Genomic DNA, 13,691 nt, shown 5'->3' on the forward strand with positions numbered 1-13,691 from the left:
ACTTCATAATTTCGCAACCTCAGTGCCACGTTTCCTCTTTTTTCGAGCCCTGATTCTGCAGTGGTTATTATTAAGCCTTCCTCAAGAATGTCATCACCTGTTATTTTTAAGAGTCTTAGCAACTTGCGTTTCAGCTCTTTTCCTGATACGGGTCTTCAAAAATACCTTGACTATTTTAATTACTTGTAACTTGATGCAGCAACAAAAAAGCGGTATTAGGTGCCACCAACAGCGCAATATTAAACCTTCAAATATTTCTTTATTCAAAAGGTTAATAATAGTACTTGAAATCTTATGAACGCGAATGCATTTCGTGATTATGGGCACGAATGTTTTGAAAGTGTTTTTTTTTCTTTTACACGTACAAACTTTCTACAAATAGAGCTGACCTACGTAAGAACAAATAACAATACAGTAACTATAGTAAAGTACAACACTTGCGCTACACTTACAATCTCAACACTAATTACAAATTTATTACCAGAACAGATAAAAATAAATTAAGACACTACTTACAAACACTTATGACTACTCGCAAACATAGTACTAGGACCTCAAAAGTGCTAATGGTCAGGAAAGAGGAAGAATCTGAAACTACAATAGATAAGTGATCAGACGTGCATGGATGGCGTACCAAGTGTTTTTGTCTTTCTTCTGTTTTGGCCCTCATTGACCTTGTTTCAGCTGTTTACGAGACGTGAACAATAGAAACGGTTTCATTTTCCTTTCATCTTTGCATGTTAGGAACTTTCGATTATTGAGAGTACTTAAGTACTGTCATAACTTTCATCTCTAATACGCTTAGTCTGCAAGACACCGAACCTGGAAAAGTCTTAAATTCCTTCTCCTAGCATTGTCCTTTCAATTAAGTTCCTGATGATAAAGTTACGGGAACACCCGGATTTCTTATAACGCCCTCAAGAGGCCTTGCAGGCGGGTCCAATTTTGCAACGCGGCAGTAAGGATCCTTCGACGTTTAATTCTTATCAAAAACAGTTACCGATCTGACTTTGTCAGCGACAGCTTTTATCCACTGAGGTTTCAATTTCCTCAGTGGCTGCAATGCGTTGCAAACATTTTATTTTCTGCATCTTAATCCTACTTCCAACCACTTTGGGCGGCAAAACTTTCAAGAACAAACTCCCGCGACTGAAACACACAGCCATATGTACTTACTACTACCAAGTCTCAGTTCACACAGCAAGAGGCGCCCATTCCACTGCTAGTGATGGCTATCAAGTGCATGCTTTGGTAAAGTATGCTTTTAATTTTGCTAACTACTATTTTAGATGTTGGCCATATCAATACCTCTAATTGACCTACGCAAATCATGAATAAGGTAAGGGAAAATTGGCAAAATATTCGCTGTGAGATAATAATGATAGCGAAATGCCTTACAATGATAAGCAGGCACTTTTTTTCTTTTCTTTTTTTTTTTTCCACATATTTACATCATTTTCGAACAAAAAAATATATATATATAATTTATGTTACATACATGTAAATGGTTACTGTTTATACCTAAATTGTTATTATTTTAGCATGTAGCATGTACACATATCATTCTTAAGGAATTTTCGAAGAGTTTTCTCTACATTATACACTTTTGATCTATTATTTATCTATACCTGCCATTTTGCCTGAAAATTTTTTCTCCGTATTTTTTTTGGAAGCTATATATTTCTCAGTTCGATATTTAATATCAACTATCTCTTTGGAAACTGAACTTAGTGAGATGGGTTTGTCATGGGGAGAGGCACAGGCAATTGCGAAAGACAAGACCCGGTGGAAAAGAGACTTTGTTGCGGCCCTATGCCCCATTGGGGGCAATAAGGACTAATATATATCTCTTTAAAAACATCAAAATTGGGGCTTTTAGTACGATGTCGACTTGACCAGATATGCAATTTTGCAAGGATTATGAAATAATTCAGTAGATCACTTTTCCCTAACGTCCCAATGAACACGTCTCGTTGCGAGAGCTCTTCGTGCTCATTTGAGAGTGCAAACCAAAAGTCTTCAAATTTTTTTTAAAGCGATTTGTGAACGGACATTCATAAAATAAATGAAGGACCGTTTCTGAATCAACATCACAAAAAGTACAGGTGTCCTTTGGGACATAACCTATTTTTTTGCCAATCGCACATTAGTGTAGATAATGTCATCTAAAAATTTAAATTGAAAACTTCTAATAAAAGTCTCAGATGATACAGTCTTCCAATTAAGAAAGGCCTTACGAATAGTCACATCATCTAAATCAAAGTCTTCTTTTAGTTTAGTAAAATCCCTGGGGACCATTGTCTTTTTCGAAATGAACAGGGAATAAAATTGTTTACTTTTACATTTTAGAGGATCAAAGATTTTTTCACCACATTGAAATTGCAGTGAAGTTATCTCACTTTTCTTCTACATTCAAAGTTTTTAAGTGGACAGGAATTGCACTTCGAATCCCTGACCAGGTTAAAACATTTGTATATTTATCCGTTACATTTGGCACTGCTGCTGTATGATTCTAGATTATTCTTATCAAATAGCATCTGGTTACAAAAAATAATTCCAGCATTTACATAGTTGTGATAGTATATACTTTTTTCCATCTATTTTAATAAGCTTATTGTTCCAAATAACACTTTCAGATTTAGAAGGCTTGGTAGAAAAATCCTCTCTAAAGTAAGCCCAACAATTGAGAGGCTCATCGCACTTTTTTTCTTAATCTTAGCTTCTTTGTGTGCAAGTGAACACCCAGTAATCTGTGCAGTTATAACTCAAAGTCAAACAATTTAATTGTAAACTTCTGTTTCTGACACTCGTGGGTGCATGCATTACCAAGAAAAATACTGTAGAAAAGTGCTCCGATTTCACCGATAAAAATAATACTGTACTTGTATCCAAATTCGCCAATTGTGTGGTCTTGAAATTTTATGTCGGACTTTCTCACAGAATGTTTTTTACGAGGTTGCCTATTTACCGAGTTAGGATTTCGAGTTGGATTGCGAGTTGGATTTTCGAGTTGGATTTTCGAGTTAGGATTTCGAGTTAGGATTTTCGAGTCGGTTTTTTCGACATGCTTACTAGTAATCCAGCTGCAACGAATCGGCTAGTGTGTCCGTAAACCGTCTGGTAGATTTCCAGTTCAACGGAGTCAACAAAGGAATTCGTGAAGGGGTGGGGTTAGTGTTTTTTGCCTTTTTATTCTGCGACGTTACTATATAAAGCATACATGAGTAAGAGGCAAGACATTGAGTCTTCATGAACTCTTCCCTTCGCCACTAATTAACATGCCCCTCATTTCAAAAATAACAAGATTGGGAAAGCTTTAATACCAAAAGATAAACGAAAGGAAAAAAAATACGATAACCGGGCGTAAATCGAAGGTAAGATCTGGATTATGATTTGTCATATCTATTCTGGTGGTAGAAATTTGGAAATCCGCGTTAAGAATTAGACACAACAAAAGGCAAATATATGAATCCTATAATCCCACCATATTTTGAAGACCAACAAATGGAGCCAATGCTGCTTTACAGTGCTTTCCTAGTTCCCCCCAACCCCCAGAAACGAACCTCGTCTTCTTTCTTCAAGTCATTATCACTGCCTTGGTCAATGTCTTTCTTGATGGGGCTTAATGTTAAATCAATAACCATCTGTCAAAAAACGGCTAATCTGTATAATTTTTGCTAATACGAAAAATATTGGACCAGCAATATCTGTTCAATCAGGGAACAGATTTTTAGCTCCTGGGATAGGGATCACAATATTTTTTACTGTTACTGTTACTCTGGATCTGGAATCGGAATTGTCAATTCTGGGACGTTGGGGCAGAGATAATTTTAACCTCGTTACATTGACTCGCAAAAAATGGCTAAAATATTTCTTCTGCCTTTCCATATTTGCCACGTCCACCCGGCCCTGAGTATATCATGTTCTTCTGAAAAGAAAATTGTGACCAGGTAACATTTCTGGGATCCCCATAGGTTTTGTCTGGTGTATAATACTCTTGAAATCAAACATAATTTTACGAAAGATTTTAATGGTTACAACCCGATTCGACACGCAAATAAACAGACAGTCGAAAGTTAACGAATAATTCATAACTAAAAGCATTCATTGAAGTGTCAGCTATTGTTTCCAGTAAAAAATACAATTACGAATGCAATACTAGGATAGGTTAAACAAGATTGCCCTTACCGATCTGCAATCCTCTTTCTCCTCCATCTTGAAAAGACCTCGAGACGATGTGTGCAACACCACTGACAAAGTACGTTGTGTAAAACCACTGAAAATTTATTGGAAACCCCACCAAAAAAAAAAAAAACACAAAAAAATCCCGCCAAAAAAATCCTAACTCGAAAATCCTAACCCTAAAATCCAACTCGAAATACCATAAAAATCCCCCACATTGCCCCACATAGGCCCTGGGTGGGGGGTCGGGGTTTCAATTGATAAGTGCTAATAGCACTTCAACGTATCGCTCAAACAACAGACTTCGTGTCTTTGCAAATGACTGCGTGAAATCTTTTTTTGTCACATATGCTGCGTTTATCTCTGGAAGGGCCTCACATTTTGCAAAACTTCCGTTGTAGCTGTTTACGTTGTTAAAGCCCTGTAAGATTACTTGAAAACATGCAAATTAAGAGAAATTCAAAACATCAACTAAATAAGAGATCAACGTGCATGTGTAAGTGTCTTCGTCGTTCTTCCTCAGCAGTTTTAGCCCTATGTTTTGGGTCAAAGAACAGATTTCGTGTTTTTGCAGGTGACTCTGCTAAAACGATTTTTGTCACTTTTGCTGCCTTTATTTCTTGAAGCGCCTCACATTTTTGCAAAACTTCCGTTGTAGCTGTTTATATTGTTAAATCACTGTTACCTTACATGGTTAAAGACTGTGTATTGTTGCATGCCTCGTTCGTCAAAGGATGCCGCTAGAAGAATATAACAGTGGCCGAGTTTTCCAGAATCGCACCCCTTGACCTTGTTTCAGCTGTTATGCTGATTGTTCTCAAGAGGTGAACAATAGAAACGGTTTTGATTTCCTTAAATCTTTGCATATTAGGAACTTTCTTTTATCAAGAGTACTGGAGTACGATCATTCACCTTCACCCGTGATACGCTGAATCTACCAAGCAGTGAACCAGGAAAATTATATTTTTTTTTTTTCTCCTATCATTGCACTTTCAATTTAGTTTCGGGTGATGATGTTACGGGAACCCCGATCTCTCCTAACGTCCTAAAGAGGCTCTGCAGGCGGGTCCATTTTTCCAGCGCGGAAGTAAGGATCCTTCGTTTAATTCTTACCACACTTTTACCGACCTAAATGCGTGAACGACAGCTTTCATCCGCTGAGATTTCAATTTCCTCAAGGACTGTAATGTATTGCAAACATTTTGTTTTCTGCGTCTAATCCTTGCCAACCACTTTGCGCGGCAAAACTTTCAAGAACAAACTCCCGCGACTGAAACATGCAACCCCCCTACTTACGACTACCAAGTCTCAAGTCTCGGAACTACCTGAATTTAAAGATGTTTACGACAACTGTATTTACACTTATTTACCCTTATCTTAATTACGGCGCAATGTGTTGGGGCAATGATTATCAGACTAATTTAAATAAGATCTGTACTAAGCAAATAAATGCATCCGTAGTATTTTTTTTTTGCAAACAAACAAGAGCCCTCTTTCCCATATTACCAAATCCTTGAAGTTTTAAAATTTGAAAATATTGTTTAAATTCAAAATCTGCTCACTGGCATTAAAATTATACAACAATCCATCAACTGTTCCAGCAATCTTCCATAACTTTTTAACGCCTACAGCAACTGTCCACTCCTATAACAACAGAAAATTCTGCTAAGCTTAATTTTTACCGACCACAAGTTAGAACTAACATAGGCAAATTTACTTTTAAGTACTCTGCTTCTGTCATGTGGGAAACTGTCCCCTTGGCACTAAAAAAAGCAAAAACATTTAAAAACTTTATAAGGCCCACCTGATCTCTTGTCAATCAAATAATATATGTTCTGTTTAATGGTCAAATGTATAGCACGTAACTATTAATAATAATAATGGAGCTTGTTTAAAATATAATAATATATAAATAATAATAATAATAATAATAATATAATAATAATAATAATAATAATAATAATAATAATAATTCTTCTTATTTTTTTTGTTGTTTTACCGCTGCTGCTGTGTTGATGACGTGTCGTTCTTTTTTTCTTTTGTTTTTGTTTGTCGTTGTTGCTGTTGTTGTTGTCTGTTTGTTTGTATGTTCCTTTTAATTTTTTCCCCCTTTTGCTAAGCTTGTCCTGTATAGATTTCTCACGTGGTTCAGTATATCTCTAACATGCTTAAGTTATATACATGTGTAATTTTCTTCTGTACATTAGTCCTAGGCTCTACAAATGTTTTTTTCTATATCCCAGTAAAGCTCAGTGTCATTTCTTCGTTTACTTAAAAGTAGGTGGTGGTCAACCAGAAAGCCTTCGCTGCTTTGACCACTAGACACATTTTATAACCTGTACTGTAATTATTTTATCTTGTAACCATGTGTTGTGACTATACTTTTCTTTCTATGTTAATGTTATGTAAATAGTGTGAAATAATGAACCATGAACCAGCAGTAGGCGCCCATTCCACTGCTAGTGATGGCTCTCAGTGCATGCATGCTTCAGTAAGGTAGACTTTCTTTAAAGGATAACTCTCACCAAAAGTTTTTGTTTTTCAAGTGTATTTTTCGTATGCCTTCCTTGATAAGGCAAGGTTTTCAAAAATAAAATTGCGGTCTTTGCAACCCGGCAGTCATTTAAAAATACGCCTTTTCGGGATCACGTGGGATGATACGTCACAGGTGTGGAACATGTTTGCGTGCGAAAATTTATCCGCGAAAAAGTGTGTTCAAAGAGTCCAGGGTGCAGTGCAAATGCTACTTTTCCTATTAAACCTCTTATATTGGAAAATGCCTCCAATTTGACCGATAAAAAATTCCACCGGACTCTTGGCTATTAAGATGTGAATATTGTACTTGTATCCAAATTCGCCAATGGTGTGGTCTTGAAATTTTATGTCGGACTTTCTCACAGAATGTTTTTTTACGAGGTTGCCTATTTACCGAGTTAGGATTTCGAGTTGGATTGCGAGTTGGATTTTCGAGTTGGATTTTCGAGTTAGGATTTCGAGTTAGGATTTTCGAGTCGGTTTTTTCGACATGCTTACTAGTAATCCAGCTGCAACGAATCGGCTAGTGTGTCCGTAAACCGTCTGGTAGATTTCCAGTTCAACGGAGTCAACAAAAGAATTCGTGAAGGGGTGGGGTTAGTTTTGCCTTTTTATTCTGCGACGTCACTATATAAAGCATACATGAAGTAAGAGCAAGAGACATTGAGTCTTCATGAACTCTTCCCTTCGCCACTAATTAACATGCCCCTCATTTCAAAAAATAGCAAGATTGGGAAAGCTTTAATACAAAAAAGATAAACGAAAGGAAAAAAAATACGATAACCGGGCGTAAATCGAAGGTAAGATCTGGATTATGATTTGTCATATCTATTCTGGTGGTAGAAATTTGGAAATCCGCGTTAAGAATTAGACACAACAAAAGGCAAATATATAAATCCTATAATCCCACCATATTTTGAAGACCCAACAAATGGAACCAATGCTGCTTTACAGTGCTTTCCTAGTTCCCCAACCCCCAGAAACGAACCTCGTCTTCTTTCTTCAAGTCATTATCACTGCCTTGGTCAATGTCTTTCTTGATGGGGCTTGATGTTAAATCAATAACCATCTGTCAAAAAACGGCTAATCTGTATAATTTTTGCTAATACGAAAAATATTGGACCAGCAATATCTGTTCAATCAGGGAACAGATATTTTAGCTCCTGGGATAGGGATCACAATATTTTTTACTGTTACTGTTACTCTGGATCTGGAATCGGAATTGTCAATTCTGGGACGTTGGGGCAGAGATTTAAAAACCTCGTTACATTGACTCGCAAAAAATGGCTTAAAATATTTTTTCTGCCTTTCCATATTTGCCACTTCCCCCCCTGAGATATATCATGTTCTTCTGAAAAGAAAATTCTGACCAGGTAACATTTCTGGGATCCCGCATAGGTTTTGTCTGGTGTATAATACTCTTGAAATCAAACATAATTTTACGAAAGATTTTAATGGTTACAACCCGATTCGACACGCAAATGAACAGACAGTCGAAAGTTATGAATAATTCATACTAAAAGCATTCATTGAAGTGTCAGCTATTGTTTCCAGTCAAAAATACAATTACGAATGCAATACTAGGATAGGTTAAACAAGATTGCCCTTACCGATCTGCAATCCTCTTTCTCCTCATCTTGAAAAGACCTCGAGACGATGTGCAACACCACTGACAAAGTACGTTGTGTAAAACCACTGAAAATTTATTGGAAACCCCACCAAAAAAAAAAAAAACACCAAAAAAATCCCGCCAAAAAATCCTAACTCGAAAATCCTAACCCTAAAATCCAACTCGAAATACCATAAAATCCCCCACATTGCCCCACATAGGCCCTGGGTGGGGGGTCGGGGTTTCAATTGATAAGTGCTAATAGCACTTCAACGTATCGCTCAAACAACAGACTTCGTGTCTTTGCAAATGACTGCGTGAAATCTTTTTTTGTCACATATGCTGCGTTTATCTCTGGAAGGGCCTCACATTTTACAAAACTTCCGTTGTAGCTGTTTACGTTGTTAAAGCCTGTAAGATTACTTGAAAACATGCAAATTAAGAGAAATTCAAACATCATCAACTAAATAAGATCAACGTGCATGTGTAAGTGTCTTCGTCGTTCTTCCTCAGCAGTTTTAGCCCTATGTTTTGGGTCAAAGAACAGATTTCGTGTTTTTGAGTCTGCTAAAACATTTTTGTCACTTTTGCTGCCTTTATTTCTTGAAGCGCCTCACATTTTGCAAAACTTCCGTTGTAGCTGTTTATATTGTTAAATCACTGTTACCTTACATGGTTAAAGACTGTGTATTGTTGCATGCCTCGTTCGTCAAAGGATGCCGCTAGAAGAATATAACAGTGGCCGAGTTTTCCAGAATCGCACCCCTTGACCTTGTTTCAGCTGTTATGCTGATTGTTCTCAAGAGGTGAACAATAGAAACGGTTTTGATTTCCTTAAATCTTTGCATATTAGGAACTTTCTTTTATCAAGAGTACTGGAGTACGATCATTCACCTTCACCCGTGATACGCTGAATCTACCAAGCAGTGAACCAGGAAAATTATAATTTTTTTTTCTCCTATCATTGCACTTTCAATTTAGTTTCGGGTGATGATGTTACGGGAATACCCGATCTCCTACAACGTCCTAAAGAGGCTTTGCAGGCGGGTCCATTTTTCCAGCGCGGAAGTAAGGATCCTTCGTTTAATTCTTATCACACTTTTACCGACCTAAATGCGTGAACGAACGACAGCTTTCATCCGCTGAGATTTCAATTTCCTCAAGGACTGTAATGTCTTGCAAACATTTTGTTTTCTGCGTCTTAATCCTATTTCCAACCACTTTGCGCGGCAAAACTTTCAAGAACAAACTCCCGCGACTGAAAACATGCACCCCCCCTACTTACGACTAAAGTCTCAAGTCTCGGAACTACCTGAATTTTTAAAGATGTTACGACACTGTATTTTACACTTATTTACCCTTATCTTAATTACGGCGCAATGTGTTGGGGCAATTATCAGACTAATTTAAATAAGATCTGTACTAAGCAAAATAAATGCATCCGTAGTATTTTTTTTTTGCAAACAAACAAGAGCCCTCTTTCCCATATTACCAAATCCTTGAAGTTTTAAAATTTGAAAAAATATGTTAAATTCAAAATCTGCTCACTGGCATTTAAATTATTATACAACAATCCATCAACTGTTCCAGCAATCTTCCATAACTTTTTAACGCCTACAGCAACTGTGTCCACTCCTATAACAACAGAAATTCTGCTAAGCTTAATTTTTACCGACCACAAGTTAGAACTAACATAGGCAAATTTACTTTTAAGTACTCTGCTTCTGTCATGTGGGAAACTGTCCCCTTGGCACTAAAAAAAGCAAAAACATTTAAACTTTTAAGAAACTTTATAAGGCCCACCTGATCTCTTGTCAATCAAATAATGTATGTTTTGTTTAATGGTCAAATGTATAGCACGTAACTATTTAATAATAATAATGGAGCTTGTTTTAAATATAATATGGAATATAATAATAATAATAATAATAATAATAATAATAATAATAGGTAATAATAATAATAATAATAATAATAATAATAATAATTTCTTATATTTTTTGTGTTTGCCGCTGCTGTTGTTGATGACGTGGTCGTTCTTTCCTTTTGTTTTCTAGTTGTGTCGTTTCGTTGCTGTGTTGTTTGTCTGTTTGTTTGTTATATGTTCCTTTTAATTTCACTTCCCCCCCTTTGCTAAGCTTGTCCTGTATAGATTTCTCACCGTGGTATCAGTATTATCTCGAATACAGGCATTTTTAAGTGATACATGTAATGTTTTCGGCGTACATTAGTCCTAGGCTCTACAAATGTTTTTTTCTATATCCCAGTAAAAGCGCTTTGAGTGTACATTGCTTCGTTTACTTAAAAGTAGGCGCCCGGTGGTGGTCAACCAGAAAGCCTTCGCTGCTTTGACCACTAGACCCATCCTTGTATAACCTGTACTGTAATTATTTTATCTTGTAACCATGTGTTGTGACTATACTTTCTTTCTTATGTTAATGTTATGTAAAATAGTGTGAAATAAACTGAACCATGAACCAGCAGTAGCGCGCCCATTCCACTGCTAGTGATTGGCTCTCAAGTGCATGCTTCAGTAAGGTGAGACTTTCTTTAAAGGCATAACTCTCACCAAAAGTTTTTGTTTTTCAAGTGTATTTTGATGTTCTGCCTTCCTTGATATAGGCAAGGTTTTCCAAAATAAAAATTGCGGTCTTTGCAACCCGGCAGTCATTTAAAAATACGCATTTTCGGGATCACGTGGGATGATACGTCACAGGTGTGGAACATGTTTGCGTGCGAAAATTTAGTCCGCGAAAAAGTGTGTTCAAAGAGTCCAGGGTGCAGTGCAAATGCTACTTTTCCTATTAAACCTCTTATATTGGAAAAATAGGCTGTAAATGGTTGTAATAGCAATATGATTTTCACAGGTTTGATTGCTGCTTGGTGCTGCGCTGTTAATGGACCTTAACGTCAATTTGTTGACGGGTTTTATTTTATATAAAGGAAATCCTTATCTAAAATTTCATTTAGCAATTTGCAATTAAAACCATTGCGATGATCTTGAGTACAAGTCGTTCAAAGATTATTTCCTTTTCTTTAAGATGATATAATGTTAATATGATGCAATTGAAATCCGAAGAGTGTTTACGTCCTGTTGACTCGACCCTCCACAGATCGGAATTTCAGGTTTATCTTCCATTAAGTAGTCTACCCATTGCATTGACCAAACCCTAACTCTAACCACCTTCCCAAACAATATTTTAAAGGAATTCGAGGAATGCAGGAAGACAAAAGTAATAAGAAATGCAAATATGGCGGTGGCGAGGAAAAGAAAAAAAGAACCTGGGAAGCGCCGTATTGTGATGTTCTGCCATAAGACAAAAGCAGAGGGGGTCTCCATGCATAAATTCCTCACTGAAGAAAAATTCGTCGACAATGGGTTTTGTTTGTTCGCCAAAAAGCAGACTCTGACTCACGGAAACCAGGTTCGGGTCACATTTGCAGCGATCACTTCACACCCGAGGATTATCACGATTACGGAATGAAAGTCGCCGGATGCTCAAGTTACTCCACTTCAGCAGTCTCTAAATCTGTTCATTTTACCAGTCAGTTCTATTTCTTTCTTCCTCCTCTCTACTGAAACATCCTCTGGCAGTTGTCACAACGGCACCTTTTGAGTCAAACCACAATGATGTTTTAGCCACCAGAAACAAGCATCACCAATAATTCCAATTAAGACAGCTGAAGTCCATTTCTTCCCAACTCTTAAGCAGCTTATCAAACCACGCCTGGAGATTGCGAACAAACGAGGCTGACACAATCCCACAATCGCGGATCATCGTCCCCAGTTGTCTCTACAGCCTCCCGCGGGCGCGAGGTGGAGATGCACGCAATAGAAAATGAAAAGGGGAAACGCGTGTTCCCCCTAGACCCCCTCCCATAATCCACATTTTTTATACATTGAATATTGGAATATTGGTACGGACAGGGTTCGAACCTGCGAACTCCTGCCGATGCGCTATTAACTGACCAATTCGATCGGTTGTCTTCGATGCTTGTGTTAAAAGGCACACGCTAAATCTGGCTTGAATTGAATCGTTTCCATAGGTTGACGTCACTCCTATGCCACATGACTATAGTGGAAAGCAGCTTAAGCATTTGATGAAGCTTGACGTCAGAGAACCTCGTCTGAGACGTGTTCGACGTGGCCGAGTTCTTTCCAATCATCCTGTTAATGGAGAATTTGAAGAACAGTTGTCAAAGCCTTTTTACTTCAGCCAAGGGGAGCATGGAAGCATCACAGAGGTCCTTTTCCCCAAGGATTTAGAGTTACCGGAAATTGCAGCATTCAAGAAGGGTAAGTGTGACATGTGAAATCTTGAGTCGAAAGAGCCCACTTTTTCAAAGCAGGGCTTGCGCTTAAGTGGTTTAAAAAATACCTTGGAACGGTCTTCTATTTTCCGACATGTGAAATGCCTATTTTACTTCCTGTGAAACGTGGAAAAGTCATTTTTATAGGAAAACGCGATTGCGGCGATAGCCGTAAGGCAACAATTACCAGTAACAGTTAAATGATCATAGTTTTCTTAATTTACCATGAACTTTTGTTTGAGCTTTTATCTTTTATAGTCTCCCCTTGCTGACGAAATCTTACGTAATTAATTAAGGACTCTACACAACACATTATAAGGGAACTTGAGCACGCTGTGTTTTTTAGCCGCGTACGGCATCTGGAAGTTACCTTTCTTTTTTTTTTAGCTTGTCTTGACAATACCATCTTTATATTGTTAAGGTCTCGGTAAATGAAAACGAGGTGCCCACAGAAAAAAGTTCTAGTCGCGCGAGTATTTTCGCTACAAAGGCAAGTTATATGTCAAATTAAAGCTAAAAGACTAAATTACCTAATAAAAGATTTTGTTTCATGGAATTTCAAAAAGCGCTTAATTTTTTTGCTCTCGAACTCAGAGGTATCGAGTTTACTGCTGAAGCTCCAGCCCTTTCGCGTTCTTAATATTCACCTCCTTTTTATTGCATCTGATTGACAGATAAAAGACCTAAAAAAGGGTGTGAGGAAATTTCCATGTGTCTCGTATTAGCGGAATTATTGCATTTCAAACTAAAAAGTCGAATCTCGGGCGCGATTTACGCAAAGAAACTGACATAAAATGAGTTACAAAGGGAAATCAGAAAATTCCTCACACTCTTATTGAGTCTATATCATTATCCATCATATCTGAAAGTTTCAAAGCGATACCTTAAAACCTGTCCCTACTGGAGGTGGGAGAATTTTGATTTTTGCGTCACGCAATAGTGTTTTGTCACGCAATAGACAGGGCTGTCAATCACTTTTCGCGCGCAACTTATGGCGGGAAACAAAAAAGGCTCATTTTAGAAGGGTTAAAAAGCACTTTCTGATTTTCTTTTT

The 13,691-nt window shown here is 37.4% G+C and overlaps 2 protein-coding genes across 2 annotated transcripts in view; one reads left to right on the forward strand and one right to left on the reverse strand.

Moving 5' to 3' along the window:
• The window catches only part of LOC137992337 (uncharacterized), a 45,899-nt gene extending 45,816 nt beyond the window's left edge, over positions 1–83 (reverse strand). The window contains exon 1 of the mRNA XM_068837622.1: positions 1–83. This exon is cut by the window's left edge and continues 351 nt beyond it. Coding sequence (XP_068693723.1) covers positions 1–7 — 7 coding nt within the window. The 5' untranslated portion in view covers positions 8–83.
• Positions 1–13,691, forward strand: part of LOC137992336 (uncharacterized) — a 55,248-nt gene that overhangs the window by 4,352 nt on the left and 37,205 nt on the right. Inside the window, 1 exon segment of the mRNA XM_068837619.1 lies at positions 12,374–12,623. Coding sequence (XP_068693720.1) covers positions 12,374–12,623 — 250 coding nt within the window.

Source organism: Montipora foliosa, chromosome 2 (genome assembly GCF_036669935.1).
Source record: "Montipora foliosa isolate CH-2021 chromosome 2, ASM3666993v2, whole genome shotgun sequence".
Classification (NCBI taxonomy): Eukaryota; Metazoa; Cnidaria; class Anthozoa; order Scleractinia; family Acroporidae; genus Montipora; species Montipora foliosa.